The sequence below is a fragment of the Epinephelus lanceolatus genome, chromosome 18 (assembly GCF_041903045.1).
Source record: "Epinephelus lanceolatus isolate andai-2023 chromosome 18, ASM4190304v1, whole genome shotgun sequence".
In the NCBI taxonomy this organism is placed as follows: Eukaryota; Metazoa; Chordata; class Actinopteri; order Perciformes; family Serranidae; genus Epinephelus; species Epinephelus lanceolatus.
In genome coordinates this window covers 24,799,133-24,820,804 of record NC_135751.1, presented here as the reverse complement: position 1 = coordinate 24,820,804, position 21,672 = coordinate 24,799,133, and the positions used below count along the sequence as shown (strand labels likewise).

Below are 21,672 nucleotides of genomic sequence, written 5' to 3'. Positions count from 1 at the left end.
TGTTCAACCGAGTTGCTGATGAGTTTACGCCAGTCCAACCATCTGTTGTCTGTATAGCCTACATTCTGATCATACAATAACAAATTGTTTTCCAAAACTTGCCGAAGTTGCTGACTTCACAAGGTGTTCTGGGAAATTTCATCTTCCACTTCGTTGAAAGTGTGGGTCGGGGCTCCCTTGGAATGCTCCATTCAGCACTCACTGTATTTCCTCATTACTGGTGACACAGATGGAAGTCTGCACCTCCTTTATCGTCCACAGAAGGAGGCTGCACGCAGACATTTTCCTGAACAAAATAAAACAGGCTGCAGTGAGAGTCTCTCTCCATGGGATATTTAAAAATAACGGGTTTCTGCATTTCGTCCTTATCAGGCAAGCTCAGGGGTTTAGTGTGGGGAACTTGAGTTTTTCCTATATTTTTCTTGTTCCCTTGTTCTTTTGTTTGTGGGATATGTGACATCTGGTGCACAGGCTGTTGTCAATTACTGAGAAACACACCCACGGCTGATTAATTCCTCCACACATGTGCATACCTGTGCACACCTGTGAAATGGGTGGGGTAGTTTCTATTTAAGCTCAGTGTTGGAAACAGTGGTGTTGGACACTTTTGATGAAGCTCCAGGAGGACCGAAAAGATGTGAAGATTCTTACACATATTTCCATTTAAAACAAATGGTTTCAAGTTTTAATTGTAATAAAGCATTTGCTTAACCAAAAAAAGCCCTTAAGATTTCATTCATTTAAGGGTCCAGTGTGTAGGATTTAGGGGAATATATTGGCTGAAATATAATATAAGTACATTTTCTTTAGTGTGTAATCACCTGAGAATAAGAATTGCTGTGTTTTCATTGCCTTGGAATGATCTACATGGGGAGCAGGTTCTCGTCCACAGAGTCCACCATGTTGCACCACAATGTTCTACAGTAGCCCAGAACAGACAAATCAAACACTAGCTCTTGACAGGACCATTTGTGTTTTTGCGTCGACCAGCGTAGCAAGAAGCTCCTCCGTGTTGAGCAGAAAACACTGATCTTTTAACGTGAAACTGCTCATTTTACCGATTTTAATCACATGAACCATTTATTTTGAAGAGGAAAAGACCTCTGTGGATAATTCAGCTCCTGGTAGAAAACCCCTGAACATCTGGATCTTACGTTATCATAGAAAAAAAGGTGAGCACATGAGTAGGTGCTAAGCAAATGGCCTGGGTCCGACATGCCAAACAGCATAGGAGAAACACTGATTTGTAACTTAAAGCTGCTTTATATGGTGTTTTTACCGATTTGTTTTGGAGAGGAAGAGACCTCTGTGGATAACTCAGCTCCTGGTTAAAACCTCCTGAACAGTGACTACTGAAGGAGTTCTAATCGGAGAAGTTTCAGCTGGTAGAAATCTGCAATCCTCACAGCTCAACACCACTAAACCTCCCTGAATTTGAGCCTTGAAACCTTGAAAATCACAACACATCCGGTCACACATATCGGATGTTTTCAGCTTTTGATAAGTCACATGCTTCATGTCCGTCATGGTTTATCCACTGAGTCTGTTCCCACTGCACTTTTTTGTTTGTTTTTAACGTACCACGTGTAAAAAATTTTTTTGCATTACTTTGACTTTTTTTTCCCAGTGTTTCCACTCAATTTTTTTGAGTGCAAACTGAAAATGTGCATAAAAACAGGAGGATGGAAATACAACCACATATAGTAGTAGACACTGAGATTGTTCATAAAGTGACCAAATCCCATAAAATTATACCACTGTTGAATCTCATGTGTAAAAACTGCAGCGACCACTGTTATTGGACCTCTCATCACACCACACCAAACAGCGGTCTGAGTACAAACGTGGCAGAAAACAGAGATGTGAATGGGGAGAGCATGAGGAGGGACAAGGCATCGAAGCTCTTGTGTTTACAACCAGTTGATTCCACTCCTTTCCATTCATGTCCAAACAAAGAAAGTGAGACAGTGCAGCGCTGCCAAGTACAGTAGTTCCTTCGTCAACAGGCCTCTCCTGGTGTGGTCCAGATAACCATTGCGTACTGTACCACCCCAGGGGCAGTGCTCTGCTCCACAGATATTTCTTTTATAAACAATGAAGATCCTCCTAACAGTGCAGGGCGTGAAGGACTGGCAACAACACAAGATAGTAGAGGAGAAAAGACAGAGAGGAAGGGAAGACAAACAAGTGTGAATGAATGAAGTTGTAGAGAAACAGAGTGACGAGAGAGGAAAAAGTAGCGTGAGCCAAATCATCACTACCACTACTTGCTGGTCAGATAACATTCTTCACAGTCCTTAACCAAACCGCACATTCACACCCACTCGTATGCATACCTAAACATATATACCACATGCAGAGCGTGGCGAGTCGGCTCGTGGTGACAGAGTGAGAGAGAGGCACAAGCAGAGATGGAGGAAGAAAGGTGATATCCTGAGTAGCCTGTTCACGAGGCCACCCAGCACCAGCAGTGTCTGCACCTTCTCACTTAAACGTCAACACACACACACACACACGCACACACAAGAAGCATAAGGGCTGCTTCTCAAAGGGAAAATGACAAAAAAAAAGGGGTCCCACCACACCAAGACCTGTTAATCTTTACCTTTGTTCTTATTACTGTATGCTTGCACTCAACATTGTCTTTATCCATTAACTGCATTGATCTTCAGTCTATAAAAGTGTGTGTTGAGCGCCATTAGCTAAATTACATTCCAGTACAGTAACAGGCAATATAGTGTGGACAACCCACAGAAGATTTATCCTCCGTGTGACCCACAGGGACCCTTCACATCCCCTCAGTGTGATTACTCTTGTGTTGGGTCAAAGGACAAATATGAGATACACACGTTTAATAACTGTTCAGATGGATGATGGGAGGAGATGAGAGTAAATGTACTCGCAGAGAGGATGGCACAAGCACCAACAGCCCTCACCTGACTTTACTAAACTTTCATCCAGCGGCTAACAGGCGGGAGTCTGATTGGCTTCATTTCAAAATCAAAAAAGATTTGTAACTCCACTGTGACATTAACACCAATGACTCAAGACTTAAAGTTTAAATGCATGGCCGACATTTAAAACTGCCATCAGATTAACGTAAAGAGGAGTCTTAAAAGGGATTTAAAAATTGTGAAATTGTTCCACCTATGCTAAAAGGTGAGAAGTAAAGAAAACTGAGAGGAAAGAATGTGCCTAAGAAGCAGCATATCTAACACCATGTTTCAAAACTCTCAGTGACTACATTTACATACACACCAATATTCACACACTATTATTCCGAATATAAGAATATTCCAATTTTGATACGGGTCATGTAAACAGCATTAGGCCTTTCTCCATTTATAGCATTTTCTGATTAAGACGTGGGATACGCTGATGATATTCAGGTTTTAGGAGCATTCTTTGGACATTCATTTACAACATGCATCTCAACTGGGATTTTTACCGCAGTTTGCGACACACAGCCTCATACCTATTAACGGTCAGCTCTGTGTGTTGTACGTAAACCAGCTTGCCAACAGTTTGCAAGGCTGCAGACGCAAGAGATGCACACCGAAAAGAAAAGCCCACATTTGGACATCAACAGGATTTTGGAGATGTGAAAATATCTGGCCTTTTCAAAGAAGTGACTGAAGGAATGAAAGAGGAAGGCCATGTTCACACGGTGAAACAAGTTGCCACTGGTGGAAAACTTTGAAAAAAAATCCAATTTTGATGCAGAGAAGCAAAACCACACAAGTGGCTCCAGTTGTTCCAGTTTTTCCATGTTTTGAAGTGATAAACAGTATGTTAGGGCACGTTAATCGGAATATGCACAGCTGCTTGTAAATGGCAGTATTAGTGGAATATTCATTTTCATTAGCCATGTAAACAGCTTAGTGCAGGGGTGTCAAACTCATTTTAGTTCATGGGCCACATACAGCTCAATTTGATCTCAGATGGGCCGGCCCAATAAATCCATCGCAAAATAACCTTTAAGGACCAGCAGCTCCAATATTTTCCCATTTTTTGTTCTAAAGAATTACAAGAAGACATTTAACCTTTTGTAAACAGATGAACAGCCTGAGATGTCTCAAGAAAAATAAGCGCAATTTCAGTAGAGCCTCAGTTTTTCTCCTCCTCACTGTCATGACGTGCATTTATCCATACATCTCCTGATACAGATTCTTTTGAACTGAAGCTGCTGATTGACAGTATTTTGCACAATCTTCAATATCTTTAAACATGGTCAGTCACAGTAAGTATTAATTATTATATCAGAGGACTGTATTCTGGTCAGGATGGAAAAGCCTGTGAAGCAGAATCTTACATGAAGTAGGCAACATGCTCAACTTGCTCTTGAAACCTGGCACCTCTTAGTCTAGTCATCTAGTGGGCCGGATTGGACCCTTTGGTGGGCCGGTTCTGGCCCACAGGCTGTATGTGTGACACCCCTGGCTTAGTGGGAACATTGTCTTTTTCGGAAAAATGCCAAAACCTGGAAGATGTTGTGCATTACATATTAAATGTACTTCACATATTTACTGATGTCTCTGATTTTCAACAATTTTACTTGTCTCTCTGTCTCCCTCTGTTTCTGTGGATAACCTTAGGCGGCAGTGGTCATGGACAGAATACTGAACGGGCCCCAAAATATCAGCGTCCCCACCGTGGCCTTCACCTGCAAAATGTCCCTCAAATTAAGACATACTGACCAGGAAGAGACTCAAAATGGCCACAAAGAGAAACAAAGGAACTGTAAAGAGACACAAAATAACTACATAAAGGGGCAAAACAACCACAAGGAGACACAAAGTGACCTCAAACATCTAACGACTACAAAGAGACACAGAAACACAAAAAGATGCATGAAAAAAAAAGGTAAAACCCCCACAAAGCCAAAGGTGGTGGAGCCTTTTGCATATCTGTGTCCAGACGCCCATTGTCTCATAATCTGCCCATGGCAGTGGTGAGAGCACAGAGGACAGGGTGCTCGGCTTGAGTGTGAGCATGAGAGACCAAGAATGTGCATGTTGGGTAAGCAGGGGCATAAGTCCTGAAGACAGGATGAAATGGAGGAAAGAAAGGAAGGAGGGGATGCGAGGGAAGGTGAGGCTGAGTCTTCACGGCCCCGGAGTTCTGTAAAAGCTTGTTTGTACAGTGCGAGAAAGAAAAAAAATGTAAACATGTCACTTTTCATTAGGGCTCTATTCCTCCCAGGCAGGCAAAGAAAGTGATGCCTCTATGCCCCCCCTTTTGTTAATCCTCCCCATCAGCAGCATGTAATTAGTGATTGTGGGGTTTGTGTTTGGCTGATGCTCCGAAACCGCAGAAACAACGAGAGAGTGAGAAGAGACAGAGGAAGAGGGAGACGATAGGAGTGAGAATGAGCTCTGGCTGAACAAAGCACTGACATCACAAGCTGGTTTAAGTAAAAGAATTAAAGGTGTGCACATAGAGAAAAAGAGGAGAGGATGGTGAGTGAGTAAAGTTTTTGCGAGACGGATCTCACTGTAGGACAAAATCGTTCTCTCCCACCTTTCTTGTGGTCCTTTCTGAATCAACCTCCTCTCCCTATATGTCCCTCCCTGCCCTCTGTTACTCATCCTTCCTCTCTCTTTCTCTCTCTCGTCTCCCTCCCGGGAGGCTGGGTCTCCTGACCCCGTGTGAAAGTCAGCAACACACATTCCACCACAGTCCACCCTGCTCTGGGAAAGTCAGGCCCTGCTGCATGAGAGACGGAGAGAGTAGGAGAGACAGCAAGGAAGGGAGGGACTGAGAGAAGGAGAGCTTAGGGGAAAATGAAGGATAGGAGAAAGGGGAAAAGGGATTAAAGAAAGAGACAAAAACTACTGATGGGTGAGGCTCAGTGTCTGCAGTGACACATACTGGAGTGAGGTGCCTGCCTGCTACGACTTCATCCCTGTCTTTCCTCCTTCATCTCCTCTTCCTGCTCTGTCTCTCCATCCAATAATCCCCCAGATTTCTTGGCTAATTTTGCCTCTGTCCTCTCTGGGATGTACAAGTCTCAGTTTGATGAGTCATGCATAGCTAAAGTGACTGCTATATTTGTGTCCTAAACCCCAATTTGGTTCATTTTCTGCATCGTCAAACTGGCTTTTAAAGATTTCTGCAGCATCACGAGGCCTCAGTTGGAGGCTTCAAACTTGACCAACACTAGTCGGGTAATGTGAGGTAAAGATATATACAGTGCAGTCTATAAATGTTTGGACAGGGATGCATATTTTGTTGTTTTGCACTTAAGAATATTTGACATGACAAATGTCAACTTTCAGCTTTAAGGCCCAGACACACCAAACTGACATCAAATAACTGTTGCTTCTCTTCACGTTGCCTGTGTTACGGACAAAAAGTTGCACTTGCACACATTGCAAAGATTACAGCCAATGATCAACTAGAATGTACATTCTGCACCTGCATGAGAGGAAATAACTCTCCTTAGCAGCAGGCAGAGGTAGTCTGTCATCATCGTTCAAAAATGATCATGCTCTGTTCTGTTCCCAGGCGGGTCTTTGCTGCTGCTCTCCCTGCCTTAGGCTTTCCATGTAGGCACATGGATGGGCAGAGAGGTTTGTTCTCTGCCTCAGGCTTTCCTTGTTTGCACGTTGAAGGGCAGAGAGGTGTGCTCTCTATGCCTCAGGCTTGTTTGCACGTTGAAGGGCAGAGAGGTGTACTCTCTATGCCTCAGGCTTTCCTTGTTTGCACGTTGAAGGGCAGAGAGGTGTGCTCTCTCCGCCTTATGCTTTCCACATAGGCATATGAAAAAGGCTTTCTTTGTAGGCCCGAGGAAAGGCAGAAAGGCCCCAGATATGTTCAGTAAAGCCTGGACTTCATTATTGGTTCATTTATCAGTGCTTTCTTCTACGTTTTTTTTTTTTTTCCAATTTTTATGAGCTGTTGTTCATGCTTTGTGACGTCTGTTGTTTACACAGCTAAGGAGTTTTTAAAAATGGCGGTTGTCAGCACTGCCTTGGCTCACATGTTTGATCATACTTCCTCTCATGCTGCGAGAGTACCTACTCTGAAATAGTTTTTTTTTTTCTGATTAACAATACAAAATAAAATGCATCACAACATATATCACAAATATGCATACAACCCCCCCACCATGAACCACCAATCTCTTCATCATAACATATGCAGCTGGCCTTGGTTGTCAACATAAACATGCTCCACCATATGCAGTGGGCACATATGTTTAAAACGAGACTCAATAATAATAAAATAAACCACTGCAAAACAAGACACGACAAAACAAATACATATTTCATCCATACATAGACTAAGACACTAAATAGAAAAATGGCATTCTAAGACCTACAATCATCCCTGGTTCATTTATTGCGGGCACAATGAAAAAGGGGGGTTCATAAACCTTTTTTTTTTAAAAAGTTTCTCTGCTCCAAAAATGCCTATTGTCTCTCTTTAATTGGTCTAAACAGTCCTCACATCGGACAAATAATGTAGGAAGCCATGTTTTGTACATTCTTTGCAATCACTTACTTCCTGCTAACATATCTTCTTCCCTAGTTGTGCACTGCGAGGGCTGAACTGCAGCCGTCTTCAGTTTTTGCTGGTTTCAGATGCTTTTTACCATTTTTGCTTTCCTTTTTCAGCAAGTTAAACACATGCTAAGTTGATTTATTGCATTGGGTTTGTGCAGAAAAAGGGCCACACCAAGTGTTACGCCATTCACCCAACATAGATGTGCCCTCCATCAAAACTCTTAAGTAGAGAGTCAGAACTTTAACCTTGTTATATTTCAAATTTAATGCGCTGGATGGGTGCCATTACAACTGGAAATATATCACTGTCCAAATACTTAGAAACTGCAATGTATAATAACTTTGAAGAGAAGCAGAACTAAGAGAGTGAAAGGATAGATCAAAGAAAGATATAAAGGAGGAGTGCTGTGCTGGAGGGGCACAGGTGGAGAGAAAGAACCAGAGCGAGTCAAAGGAGGGATAAGGAGCGATAGATCACTCAGCACCTTTGATAAAATCCTTCTCTGGCTTAACCGCACCTAACCACTCCCATACACTGTAACCAATGCACTGCTCTCTAGAGCTACTGTGCAACAGACAAAGCTACTGACAGAGACGAACCTTAAAGTAAGTCTGAGAATGAGAGGCGAGGGGAGGAGGAGGACAGCAGATTGGGCCCCCGCCCCTTCAACACACAGGGCCCTCTTGACTTGACCCTGGTGAAAGCTGTGTAAGTATGGAGTTAATCAAAAGTGTGTTAGAATGACAGGCAGGGGGCCCTTTATGAAGCAGCACCAGGGGCCCCACTTCCACAGAGCTTGCAGTGTGAGGGGGATGCGTTTTTCACACAGGAGTCGTGGTTGCGGGCCGGGGCAGGGGAACAACACCGGGTAGTCTGTCTGCTGGTGGCAATAAACTGGGATCCGTTCGGACCTCAGCAAAGAGCCCACCAACGTCTCTGCATGATGACATGTACATCAACCCCAGGCGCCCACCTGATGACACATGCATGGTTTTGGGCCCCATGTGTTAACAGGAAATGTAACATTAAAAGAAAGTTATTACACATCCTGTCCTACTGAGCTATTTCTGCTTTTTCTTCAAGATATCCACAATAGCAAAACACCACAGACTATAAATTAATTGATATAGCCACCGTGATGTCATCCATTATGATGACTCCAATTTTGAAGCCTTGAGTTTGACATTTTGACTGTCACCATCTTGGATTTTTTGAGCCAGAGGTGACCATGTTTGGACGAGAGGATGGCGCTAACTCTAGTGCTAGCTGTCTTGGTTAGCATGGTGCATATAGTCCATGGGGTTAATGCTAATGCTACGTTTCACAAGTGAAAAACAGCCACAAAAACAAAATGTACCACAAAAAATTGAACATCCGACTCTATATAAAGGGTCTTACTAAGACTTTGAGACAACCAACATGTTACAATTACACTTTAATAAACTAAAAACACACTGAAATGGTGACAGTCATGGCTACACCTTTACTCAATAAATCTGGGGTTACGCCATGGTTACGTTACCTAACCAGTGTTGTCACCGTGGTAGCAAATTGTCAACAGATGGCACAAACCTGATCCTCAAAGTGGCCACGCCCTTAATTATGCGTAACTTTAAGCTTTAATAAAATGTAAACAGGTGAGTTATTCAAGAATTCACCTCCTGTACAGTTGTGATGAACAGCGAAATTAGCTATAGAGACCAAAACCTTTTTTATTTATTTATTTTATTATTATTATTTCTGCTGGAAAGTTTCACATTTTAACATGTGAATCTATGGGGATTAGGGCTGCCCCCTAATAGTCGACCAAATGCTAGTCAACCAGAATGGTTGTTAGTTGGCAAGATTTCATTGGTCGCTTAGTCGCAGAAAAAAATAAACAAAACAAAACAAAACATGAAACTATTCGGAGCTGCGCCTTGTCGAAATAAGTCAAAACCTATATGACTGGACCATGTGGGAATTTAATTTGAAAGGACGAACCCAAGGTGATATGTAAACTCATCTTCATTGGTCGACTACAAACATGACGTATCATTTGAAACATGGAAGTAACTACATGCCCATTAGCCACTTAGCACAATCATTACTGCTTTGCCGACAGCATCATTAACAGGCGGCTCGCTCAGTGTGTGACGTGCACTTGTAGATAAAATATAGGCCTATATTAATGAAGGTTCATTAGTACGGTTTTAGTGTTAACAATGTTACTGAGACTATTCTTTCTCAGACCTTCAACTCAAACCATTGTGTTGCCCCGCCCAAAATATATCATTTAAAAATTGAATTAATATCGTAAACATGCAGGCAACTCGTTGTCTAATGGCCCTAAATGATGACTATTGGTTGACTAGGAAGATTCTTAGTCGGGGGCAGCCTTAATGGGGATTGACTCACTCTTGGAGCCAGCCTCAAGCGGCCATTCAAAGAACTGCATTTTTTGGCACTTCTACGTCGGCTTTATTTTTCAGCCCTGGAGGTTGCCCCTTGTAACCTACAAACACACACAGTCCTCCCGCAGACCTTACCTCTGTAATAATGAAGAAGTCATCACCAGGTTCTCCCTGCACCACTATCTTCTCTCCATCCTCAAACTGAACAGGCTCCAGAGCATCGGCCACAGTCAGACGTTCCCACTTATCCAAAGACTCTGTGAGCAGATCAGTGAGAACAATGTGTTATTTACACTGATGAATACAACAGCAGATAAATAAACATGTATTCTCTGTGTTTTTAGTGTGTTCTGTGATCTGAGATGATGTCTCTTGCTAAACTCTACTAAACTGGTGGGAACGATCATTCCTACTTTGGTCTAATCCAGTCATTCATCAGGGACCGTTACATCTCAGATCCCCCTTGCCTCCTCCCTCTTCTCATGGAGCCTCATGGAGCTAAAACACCTTTAAACTAACACCTTAATCTGTAAGACCTCAGTTCTGCAGATTGTGGGGTGTGCTGACAGAGAGCTGACCATACAATAACAGAAGGATCTAAAGTTTTATCCCAAAGACATGATCGCTCGGTGTAAACTGGCACAGATAAGAGCATGTGCTTGGTGCTTGTAAAGTTAATATGTAGAGGATGTACTTACAGTGTGAGATGTAATCCAAAAAAAATGAAGTGTAATGCAAACCATAGTGAGAGTACTGTCGGTTCAGTGGCTGAGATTCATCAAGAGAATCTAATGCTGTTTTGAAACTGAATATTTCCCCTCTGTTATTCAGCTACACCTCAGGGACAGGACTTATATTAGTATAGGTTGTATTAACAGCTATTAAATCAACTGAAAATATATAGCTAAAACCATTTAGATTGAGCGATAAGCAACTGTGAAACCTCAGAATAGACATTTATTTCTAAGGCTCTATTAAATGTGCATGACTTGTGAAACATGTCCTGCCAAAACCTGTGATAGAATCTATCTTTCTCAGTTTTTGTTGATCCTGAGAGCTGGTGGCGACAGCTGTCTTTCCGACTGTCCGACCACATGTACAGTGACGTGGTTAGCCCCGGGATATTTCTAGAAGCTGTTGGTATTCACACAGAAACCAAAAACACAGACGGTCACACATCTTCACTGGGAAAAATGTTCCAACCAGAGGAGTTTTCAGCAACTCAGAACTATTGATATATATAGCAAGAGGAGCCACTAATAACTAAATACCGCCACACAGATGATTCACCAAATGAGCACATCCTTCTTTCACAATTCGGTGGATTACTGTTGCCTTATCTTCAGAGTCTATAAATCTACGAGTGGAATGTGACTTATCTGCAGCAAAAAGACTCCTCATCTTGAGTTTTGTCTGGATAACAGGGTGATTCAGTGTTTTGATTTGACTAAGACGTGAGTTAGAGGCGTAAACTACCGCAGATTCTCTTTGTCTGAGACCATTGTCTCCTGATGTGCTCAGTAACCGATCCCAGTGTGTAAATGTGTATGTTCTTAGGATTAACTAAGGTGAAGTCTGATCAGTCGGAGGTGTCCAGTGTCCCCTCTAGTGGGGCCGCGGTGTCTGCCGGCCCCAGATGGATGTCCTCTGTCTGGCTGGAAGCTAAAGGCAGCAGGTCCTATAGTAGTGATCCTTAACAGCTCGGCATGTAACACGATACACAAATGTGTCGACCAAAGAACCTACATTTCACGCTCCGCAGAGCCTGAACCCACTTGGATCACCTTGCAACACACATACATGGTATGTTACACAGGGAATTGGCCACTGGGATGTGTGACAAAGAACATGTTGTTTTTCACCCCCTCCTTCACTCCTCGACATCAAGGGCTTGTACCCAATTTCGTGGCTATCTGGAAAATCAAAGACAAACAAAAACACTCCCGCCTCCGACCCCTCCTCCAATTCAAAGAGGTGGAGCGGAGAAGCGGAGCGACAGAAAGAGGGATGAAGAGAGGAAAAGCACTTGGAAGAGGGAGGCGGGCTTTTGAATACAGGCCTCGACAAGGCTGTCAAAAAGGGAGACGCAGAAGAAAGGAGGTGAATGAAAAGAGAGTGGATCTCGCAGAGACTCTCTCCTAAGACCTGAATTGAGTGTATGTGTTTACTCAGCCAGCTAATAACTCTGTACAGGGGGCATGGCCTTACTCCATACACCACACACACACGATCAAGTGGAAGGGGATGAGATGTCAGTTCCAATTGCAACTCGTTTTGAATGAATCTCATTCGCTGTTCCTCCGACGGCCTGTGCAGGCTGGTGTGATCCAAATTCCAGTGGGAAAAGAGAGGCTTATGTTAACTCCCTATTCTTTAATTGTCCACACAGCGACATTGCAGTGTGTGACTGGCTTTAGTATGAACAGTGCGAGAAGATTAGGACTGTACACACAGACCTTACTCAGCTGTGGGCCTTGTGTGACAACGTGCGCCTGTGTTTATGTGGGCAAATCTACAGTATATGTTGCACCCGGCAGATTTAACTGCCTGCACTCTGGACTCTCTGACCTGGTGTTTAAAATTAATGCGTAGCATACACGTGCAAACACAATCCACACTACACCACATTCCTAAATGCAAGAAATAAAGGGTATAGCAGAAACATGGCATGCTCATTACATGATACATTTTTAGACATTCAGACCTACCAAGGATGGAAACCTTGCTGAGGAACTCTTCATACATCTTTCTCTTCCTCAGTGTGCTGCCCTGTAAGACAAACACAGGAGAGACATTCAGCATTAGACACACACACACTCTGAAAGCGTATGTAAAATTGAATATTGGGATTATCCTGCAAAACATTGTGATCATGGTTTCAAGAAGAGGAACTGATTTAAAGGTGCAGTGTGTAGGATAGAGGGTGATATACTGGAAGAAATGAGGTATTATAAAATAAGTATGTTTTCTTTAGCGTGTAATCACCTGAAAATAAAAACTGTTGTGTTTTTGTTGCCTCTACAGTTGCCCAGAACGTACAAACCAAACACTAGAACTCTAGAAAGACGCATTTTCATGTCGGGCATCGCAGTTAGCAGCCCTGCTGTGTCGAACAGCATCAGAAAAACACTGATTTGTAAGGTAAAACTGCTTTATTCAGTGTTTTACCGGTTTAAATCACTGGGTCTGTTTGCTTTAGAGAAGAAGAGATCTCTGTGGATAATTCGGCTTAGGGATATTCGGATCGGTATCGGCCGCCGATATTAGCAAAAAACGGGTATCGGCATCGGATCGGACTGCATGGAAAAATGCTGATCCAAGAACTCCGATCCAGTTTTTCATGGAATCCGCTCCAGGTTTTCCGGCCAGCCCAGCGCTCCGTGATTCAAGCAGTCCATTCCAGTGATCCGCTCCAGCTCTTACTATCAATCCACCAGGCCAGCATGCAGATGGCAGACCATGCGGCAGACACACACGGAGGGAAGGGTAGGAAGAGTAGCGGTCAATTTAGTTAACTATTAACTATTTGTTTTCTGATCTGTTTTTTTGAGAGGGATATTTTTATTTGGTTTACACTCTTACTGTTTAAGTAAAGAGCACTGATGGCATTGTTTTGGGCACAATTAGTGAAATTGGAGCCATGGATGGACTATTGCTTGTTTAAACAGTTGTAAAATATTGTGTGCCTGTGCATGAGGCTGGCACTGACTACTAAAATAACTGAAAAGGAAAGGCTGCATTGTTTGTTTAATGCCAACAATGTATTGTGGTGTTAATCTTTTTTTTATTTATTAGGGGGCCAAAGCACAAGTGTGTGTAGTCTTGCTGCTATTTTAATTTCATTGTTAGACATTTTAAAGATTTCTTGTGTTGATTTATTTTCTATTTATTAAGGGGCCAAAGCAGCCAAAGCAAACCAGCTATATTTTTTATTTAATGTTAATGTTCAAGTTTAAAGTTTGTTTATTTAACCCTGTTAACAATAAACAGGTCAGTTTCTCACACTAACTGTTGTGGATCATTCTAACTAACCTGATTAAGTAGTTGTTCTTGTTAGAGTAATAGTGCTTGATCAAACCTTTTCTAACATGACTGACAACAAAATAAGTGAATATGTATAATACGTGCTTGGATCGGAATCGGTATCGGTATCAGCCAAAACTCAAGGCTGTAATATCGGTATCGGATTGGAAGTGGAAAAGCTGGATTGGGACATCCCTTATTCAGCTCCTGGTAAAAACATCCTGAACGCCTGGATCTTAAGTCATCAGGCAAAAAAGGTGAGTAGTGGGCTAGTGGCCCATCTGTGACAAGCCAAACATCATTAAATAAACACTGATTTGTAACATAAACTGCTTTATTCAGTGTTTTTACTGGTTTAAATCACTGGATTTGTTTGCTTTGGAGAGGACGAGACCTCTGTGGATAATTCTGCTCCTGGTAAACATCTCCTGAACAATTAACACTGAGGGAATTCTAACCAGGAGAAGTTTAAGCTGGTTGAAATCTGTAATCCTCACCACTAGACACCACTAAATCCATCTTAATCTTACACCAGACCTTTAACTATATTTTTCTGATAATACTTATATTCTAGAACTTTTACTTACGCAAAATACCGTTTGCACAAAACACCCTCAGTTTTCTCCTTAAGTATGACACTTAAAGCTTAATTTCTCCTTAGCTGAGGGGCTTACACAGTCGCACCGAATCGCCATTGAACTGTTAAGTCACTCACTGCATTGAAAGAGATATTACAGAGGTAAAAGTGTTCATGGAGATTGTTTGTTTACTTGGACTCATGCTTCTGATTCTTGTTGTCATCTTACAAAGTTGGCTCATAGTTAGATAGTCAAAAAAAATGGCAGAGGAAAAGAAGAAAAGAAAAGCGTGGTCAGAGGAAGAAAAGGTATACAATCATAGAGTAGTAACTGAAACAATGTTTTAACTTTGATAATGAAAAGATTTTGTCAATAAAGATCATTATTTTCACTAATTAAACGTGTCATTATGTTTTGATATGGTCAATGTAAGATCTCTCTTTCTTTCTTTTTCTACTTTCCTTTTTCTGTTAATTAAATTTCATCAAAATTCCAAATTCAACAAAAATCAGTAGTGTCATATTACATTATAGATTATGGAGACATTCAAATTAAAATTCCAGTATGGGGTAATCTATCACCAACATTTTAGACACAGTTCATGAGGTCACACTAATGGAGGTGTGTATGACTTGTGTGGTAATTTTCATCGCTTGTGTGTGTGTCTGTGCGTGTGTGTGGCCCACCCCACCCACCAGGCATGGGGACTTTCCCCTCGCTGCCTCTGCTATGAACGTCAGGTGCTTCCTGACAAGTCTAGACCCAGAGGACCCCCTTCTCTAACTGCATTTCTCCGTTTTTTCCCCCTCCTTCGTTGCACAGAACCGCTCGGAGAAAGCGGGAACATAAAGAGAAACAGAGAGAGTGAGGAGAGACAATCTTGTCCGCCCTGTGTCTGCCTCTGCATATGGAAATGATATATTGAGGCTTGGGGTGTCTTTAGTGCATAAGTGCCTGAGTCCCGCTGCTGCCTCTAATTTCATATAATTTCACATTTTGTCTTAAAAGGGGAGAAAATGTTCCCAAGTGAGCCAACGTCAAGCTCAAAATCGTAAACAACTTGATTAAAGGAATTCTAGCCTGCATCGCCTCCCTCCTGGATAAATGATTTGAGAGTGTGTGTGTGTGTGTGTGTGTGTGTGTGCGGGAGCGTGCAGTCTGTTTTAAGTTCTGCCACTTATGTTTCGTTGCTGTCTCTGCAGAGAAGAAACTTCATGCTCATTAAGCAAGCAAATACAAACACTCACACATGTATACTCTACCTCTAACACAATCTCGCACAAACACACACATGCACCTTCCACAAAAATGTGGAGTTGGTCCCCTGATTTCATAGCCTCCCCATAGAGCTCCTCAGACAGACTTGCTGGGCTTAAAGGCTTACCATGCGTACATAACATTACATTACACAGCAGGTCTGATTTATGCGACTGGTGTAGGAAGGGCTGGGTGGGCCAACATGGGGGTTGACTGGGCTGGATGGAATGAAAATGATACTTCTCCAAATTTCTGATTCTAAAATTTCATCATTCATTTTGTTGGTGCACATCATTTCATCATTTTTTTTTCTCTCTTTGCATTCTTTTTATCTGTCCTTATCCTTCCTGTCTACTTGGGAGGGCCTGAGCACATGTTTCATGTACAAAACTCCCCTACTCCTGTTGTTGGCCCTAATGTGTTCGCTCCTCCCGCGGTTAAAGATGAACCAGCCTCTGTGTCTGTTAGCCGTCTTTGAGGTAGGATCATCAAAGAGTTGAGGTGTGGAGTCAAGCCAGACTAAACCAACCGTACCTCACGCCTCATTCCCATCACCTTCATCTCTGTCCAATGCGAAACACATCCCTCCTTATTTCTTGGTATCATTCCTCCTTGTCTCATTTCGTCTTGTGTTCTGTTTGTTGACAGTGATCTGCCAGTTTGTTAATGGCTTTGTCTGTAGCTGTGTGCATTTAAAGACTGAGATGACACAACAAGGTGGGTATTGTATGACTGGCAGCAACACAATGGAGAGTGTGTTTATCACAGGGAATGGTATCACATTGTTTACTAAATGCACTCCAGGATAAGGAGGCGGTGAGGGGGTAAAGTGAGATTACGGACATATTCATATTGTTATCAGCATGCTCAGTGGCTGAAATTGCTTCAAGGCCAGTTTGGATGATGCTGAATGGTATGGGTATATGTCATTTTTGCCATTGGGTCGTGGCACAAGGTACAGGCTAAAGGAAGAATTAGAACTGATGTCTTCAGGGGCAAATGCAAACATGTGGATGCTATAAAATTGAGCTAGAATTAAATGTTATATTCATAATCAATCAATCATTCAATTTTTTGATAACCTGATGAACTGTTTAGTCTATGAAATATTAAATAACTGTGAAAATGCTCCTCAGAGTTTCTGAGAGTCCTCAAAATGTTCCTTATTGTCAAACTAACAGTCATTTTCCGTAACCGCTTATCCTGTTAGGGGTCAGGGGGTTGCTGGAGCCTATCCCAGCTGACATTGGACGAGAGGCGGGGTTCACCCTGGACAGGTCACCAGCCTATCACAGGGCTGCCACATAGAGACAGACAACCATTCACACTCACATTCACACCTACGGGCAATTCAGTGTCACCAATTAACCTGCATGTCTTTGGACTGTGGGAGGACACCAGAGTACCCCGAGAAAACCCACACCAACATGGGGGGAACATGCAAACTCCAAGAAGGGCAGAAGGGCAGAAGGGCACCAGGAACCTTCTTGCTGTGAGGCAACAATGCTAACCACCGCGCCACCGTGAAAATGCTCCTCAGAGTTTCTGAGAGTCCAATGTGACGTCTTCAAAATGTTTCTTATTGTCAAACCAACAGTCCACAATCCAAATAAATTCAATTTATAATTATATAAAACTGAAAAAAGGGAAAAACTCAACATCTGAGGAGCTGTAAACAGGGAATATTTGTACATTTTTGCTTGATTGTATATTAATCAAATAGTTGATCACCAGAAAATGAATCAGGTTTGATAAGGACTTCATCTTTTCAGTTCTAATTGAATACGCTCTACTCTACAATGATTCAAAAATACTTGGAGTTATATATTTCAATGGCTTTAGCCTGTGATAAATTGGGATAGTGTTTTGTGAGCTTCACTTAGATCAACAAAAATTAAATCATTGACCTTGTTTTAGATTCCTGAAAAGCTTTCACCCAAATGCTATTAAAGAATTATACCAAATGACCATGCTTTAAGTTATGTGTAATAATCTGTGGAAAGTATCCTGAATATGTGAAATATGTCATGGCTGTGCAATAATTTATCACACTAACTCTGCCATAATACCCTATTATTATGCTTATTTATAGTTATATATATCGTCTTTAATGTGTCTGCTTGTCTTTGAATTTCTAAATGTACCCACTGGAAATACCAAATTTTGCAGTACAGCTGCTCAATGACAATAAAGGCACTGATCGGTTGAATAATGTATCATAACAATATTTTTATTTTGTTTCGATATATGTCAACACACATGCAATCAGCAGAGGTAAAATATGTTTAGGGATAAGGTTGCTCCAGATGGAATCTCTGAACCCATCAGCTATCTGTCTGACAGCCAATATTTCAGAGGTTCTGTTGTGGCCAGCGAATATCTGTATGACGGATATCTGGGCCAAGACTTTCTCTTTGGTGTGCCATTATTGTTTACAGTCTGATTAGCAACCTGAGACACAAAAATGAAGCTGGAGTTTAGAGACGATAACCTTCATAAACAAAGATCTGCATATAAATGCAGATAAATGAAAAAACAAGGGAAAACGTTATCAGATGTGTCAATGGGTTCCGATGAGTCATCAGATGAAAGCCATTGGGTTCTGATGAGTTGTCAGATGAAAGCCGATGGGTTCCGAGATTGTGCTCTGCCTCTCTTGCTCTCTATACAGACTATTACCTGCATGCAACCAAAGCCCACTCAAAAGTGACTGAGTCAATGCTACTCAGACTACAAACGGACTACAAACAGAAACCAGAACGCTTCTGATACCAAGATCTTGTCCGACAGATTCTGCATTCATACGCACATATCTGTTTATAGAATTCATGAACAGAATTCATTTTGATGTTTTAAAAGAAAACCAAATATTAACTTATAGATATATCAACTTATTTTCTTGAAGGTGATTGCACAGATGTAAAACTGTTCGGCCAAATTATCAATTAGACAATGTGGAGATCTAGCAGAGACGCAGGACAGCAGAGAGGCAGATGTGCGAACAATGAAACTGATGGTAGCTGCAGCACACCTTCCCGCACTCCTGACTAACTAGCTGCAGACACAAGCACTCACCATAATTTTACTGGGAAACACACACACACACACACACACACACACACACACACACACACATACTTAGACACAGAGAATGCTCGTTGTGTTGGCCTACGATGTTGCCAGAATACCACACTTTATAAAAACAGCTTTACAAATCATTGACAGCAATAATTAACTACAGGTTCACATAATTGAATTCTGCTTCACCCCGTCTCCCCTCCTGCTGCTGCTGGAAGGAACGAAGGAATGAGAGCTGGAGAGGGAGAGAGAATCCTCTCAAAGAAAGGTTACCAGGGCAGACTGTGCCCTCAGTTAAACTATGTGCTTAAGAGGTGACATGAGTGCTGGGCAGGCCAGTGCCAACTTTACATTGAGCTGAGCAGTCCAAACAACGACCTCCTTCCATCTCTGCGGGTGCAAACTGTTTGACGCAGAGCAGAGCGTTCACTGCTGATGATGAAAGCTTAGATCCACACGGGTGTTTGGAAGGTTAATTGGAGGCTATCTTAATTTATTTGGAGCAAGGTGTTAAGAACATTTTGAGGAAGTATTTAGTTGGGCATGGAGACAGTAATTAGTCAGTCTAACAGCACCCAAAATGTGTGTGTGTGAATTTGTATGACAGCTAGGGCAGAGCACCTTGTGTTTCCAGTTTAAACATTTAGACATTCCTGCGAGATAAGCTCCCAGAGCTGGAAGTGTGTATCGAGGCATTAGGGTTGACCCTCTCTCCTCCACAGCCCTCCCTTTTTCCCCGTTTTTTCATCTAGCAATAGAGCTAGAGAGACATTAAGGGGAAGATACACCCGCTGGTGGAGGTGGTTTTTGTGTGTGTATGTAAATGCATGTGTGTGTGTGTGCATATAGATTTTGAATATAAAAATGAAAGCAGCTATCTTAAGTGTTTTAAGGAGTCTTAAGTGGTTGAGTGGGAGAAAATATTGCAATTGAAGGACAATAAATGATAAGACTGTAAAGAGTGTACTACAGTACATTTTTATTGTGTGTACATCACATTTAGGGTTTCTCTCACACCTGTAGTCTGTAGACTGCGTGCGATTTGGGGTGAAGTTGCAACATTATTACATTTTTCATTTGGTTTGGTTAGCATTCAAACTGCACTTTGTCAAGCACACCAAGCATTATAAACAAATGTCACGTGGTTGAAGCAGTCGCTTGTCTATAGAGACAGAGCACAACGCGGCATACTGTGAATACCACGGCCACCGGAGGGGGAAAACTATTGGCGCCACAATATGCAACAAAGGGCTGAAATACTAACAAAATGCCTGAAGCTGGCTACAAACATTAGAATCAGCATGTCAAAGGATTATTTAGCACCCTGTGTTTACCACACAGAGAAAGGTACATTGACAAACTCAATATTATTGGTCTATCTCAGTGTCCCTTCTCCTTACCTTGCTTATCTTGGAGAAATGATACCACTGAACAGCCAGAATAAATCAAATTATCAGGTAAGATCATCATTTAAAATGACAAAACTCATAACCAGGCATTCCATATTTAAGTTAGCTTCAGCCTCTGCAGTTTGTCTAGCCAAGTTAGCAAAATGCTTGCTGTACACAGGCATACTGAGTGTTAGGATCCCACATTTTTCCCATATCTTCCTGTTGATGCTTCACGTATTAATTCTAAAAGCTCAGTGTTTTGGTTTGGCAGCTATGTAAAAACATAGTTATGGATTATTTCCCATGTTAGTAGTGCATCCCACCACAAAGCAGCTCCTAGATAATTTTGTCTTTTTTGCTAGTTAACGTAAATGACAAGGAGGCACCTTTATGTAATACAAAGTCAATGGAGAGCGATCAATTGTTTTCCCCAAGTGAAACTAGCCAACCCTTTCTTTTCTCATAAATAATGGAATGACACCCAATTTATGCAGTCTTGGGTTTTATGGTTTTGCTTACTGGTGAAAACGGGGGTGTTTTGAAAACACTCCCATTTTCACCAGGTAACTTAGCCTGTCCCCCCTGCCGCAGGAAATAATGGATTAATCCTGGAAAGCTGTTGATGTAGCACTTTTCTCCTTATGAAAGTAACACAGCGACTATTTGACTAATGAGAATTTGGTCGGATGAGGACATAGCAATCAAATAATCGACTAGTCGACCAGGAGTCTACAGCCCTACTATATTGTGTCATTGTGTGGGTGTTGAGGGGTTGAGGTCTGTCATCATGTGCTCTCCTGGGTAGTTCGAAGATGGAAGAAGAAAGGTCGTAACCAGATTTTTTCATCCTAAGGAAGAAACTAAAGAGGGTGCGATGAACAAGCCAAAATATCCTAAATAAATAAATTTGAATATTTGAACTAAGTTAAAACCCAGGTGTTAAATTCCTAATCTGTAGTGTATTGGAAGAATACTTAGGACTGAAGTCACTACTTCTGCAGACATTTGACACTTTTGCTTACTGTTACTGTTGAGTCAGAGAAACAAGCTTCATGCTATGCCCATTTGATTATAACATATACATAAATTAATTCATTCACAAATTCCACAAAAGCTAATACTTTGCATTTTAGAGCCACAAGATAAATTGTATTTCCACCTGAGTATTCAACATCCACTGTAGATTCATGTGACACAATACCACTTTCTTTTCCATACATCCAACATAAGCTGTAATGCACCAGCAAAGACACACTGGATCTTTAAGAAATCAGATGCTTTTATAAAAAAGGAAATATATTCAACAAGGGTACACACAATACATCTTGGTGAGGAACACTGAATGTAAACATGGCTTTTACAAGAAAACTTGACGGTGTACCCTTAATGTATACTCAATCAAGTTGTTACAGAGTAATAGCAATTGTCAATCAATCAATCAGT

General features: G+C 41.8%; 1 protein-coding gene across 2 annotated transcripts in view; it reads right to left on the bottom strand.

Moving 5' to 3' along the window:
- prkar1b (protein kinase, cAMP-dependent, regulatory, type I, beta) overlaps positions 1 to 21,672 on the bottom strand; it is a 110,350-nt gene that overhangs the window by 6,737 nt on the left and 81,941 nt on the right. For both annotated transcript variants that reach the window (XM_033645293.2, XM_033645294.2), the window contains 2 exons: positions 12,611 to 12,671; positions 10,038 to 10,159 (listed from right to left, as the gene is read on the bottom strand). In XM_033645293.2, coding sequence (XP_033501184.1) covers positions 10,038 to 10,159; positions 12,611 to 12,671 — 183 coding nt within the window. The remainder of the gene's footprint in view (positions 1 to 10,037; positions 10,160 to 12,610; positions 12,672 to 21,672) is intronic.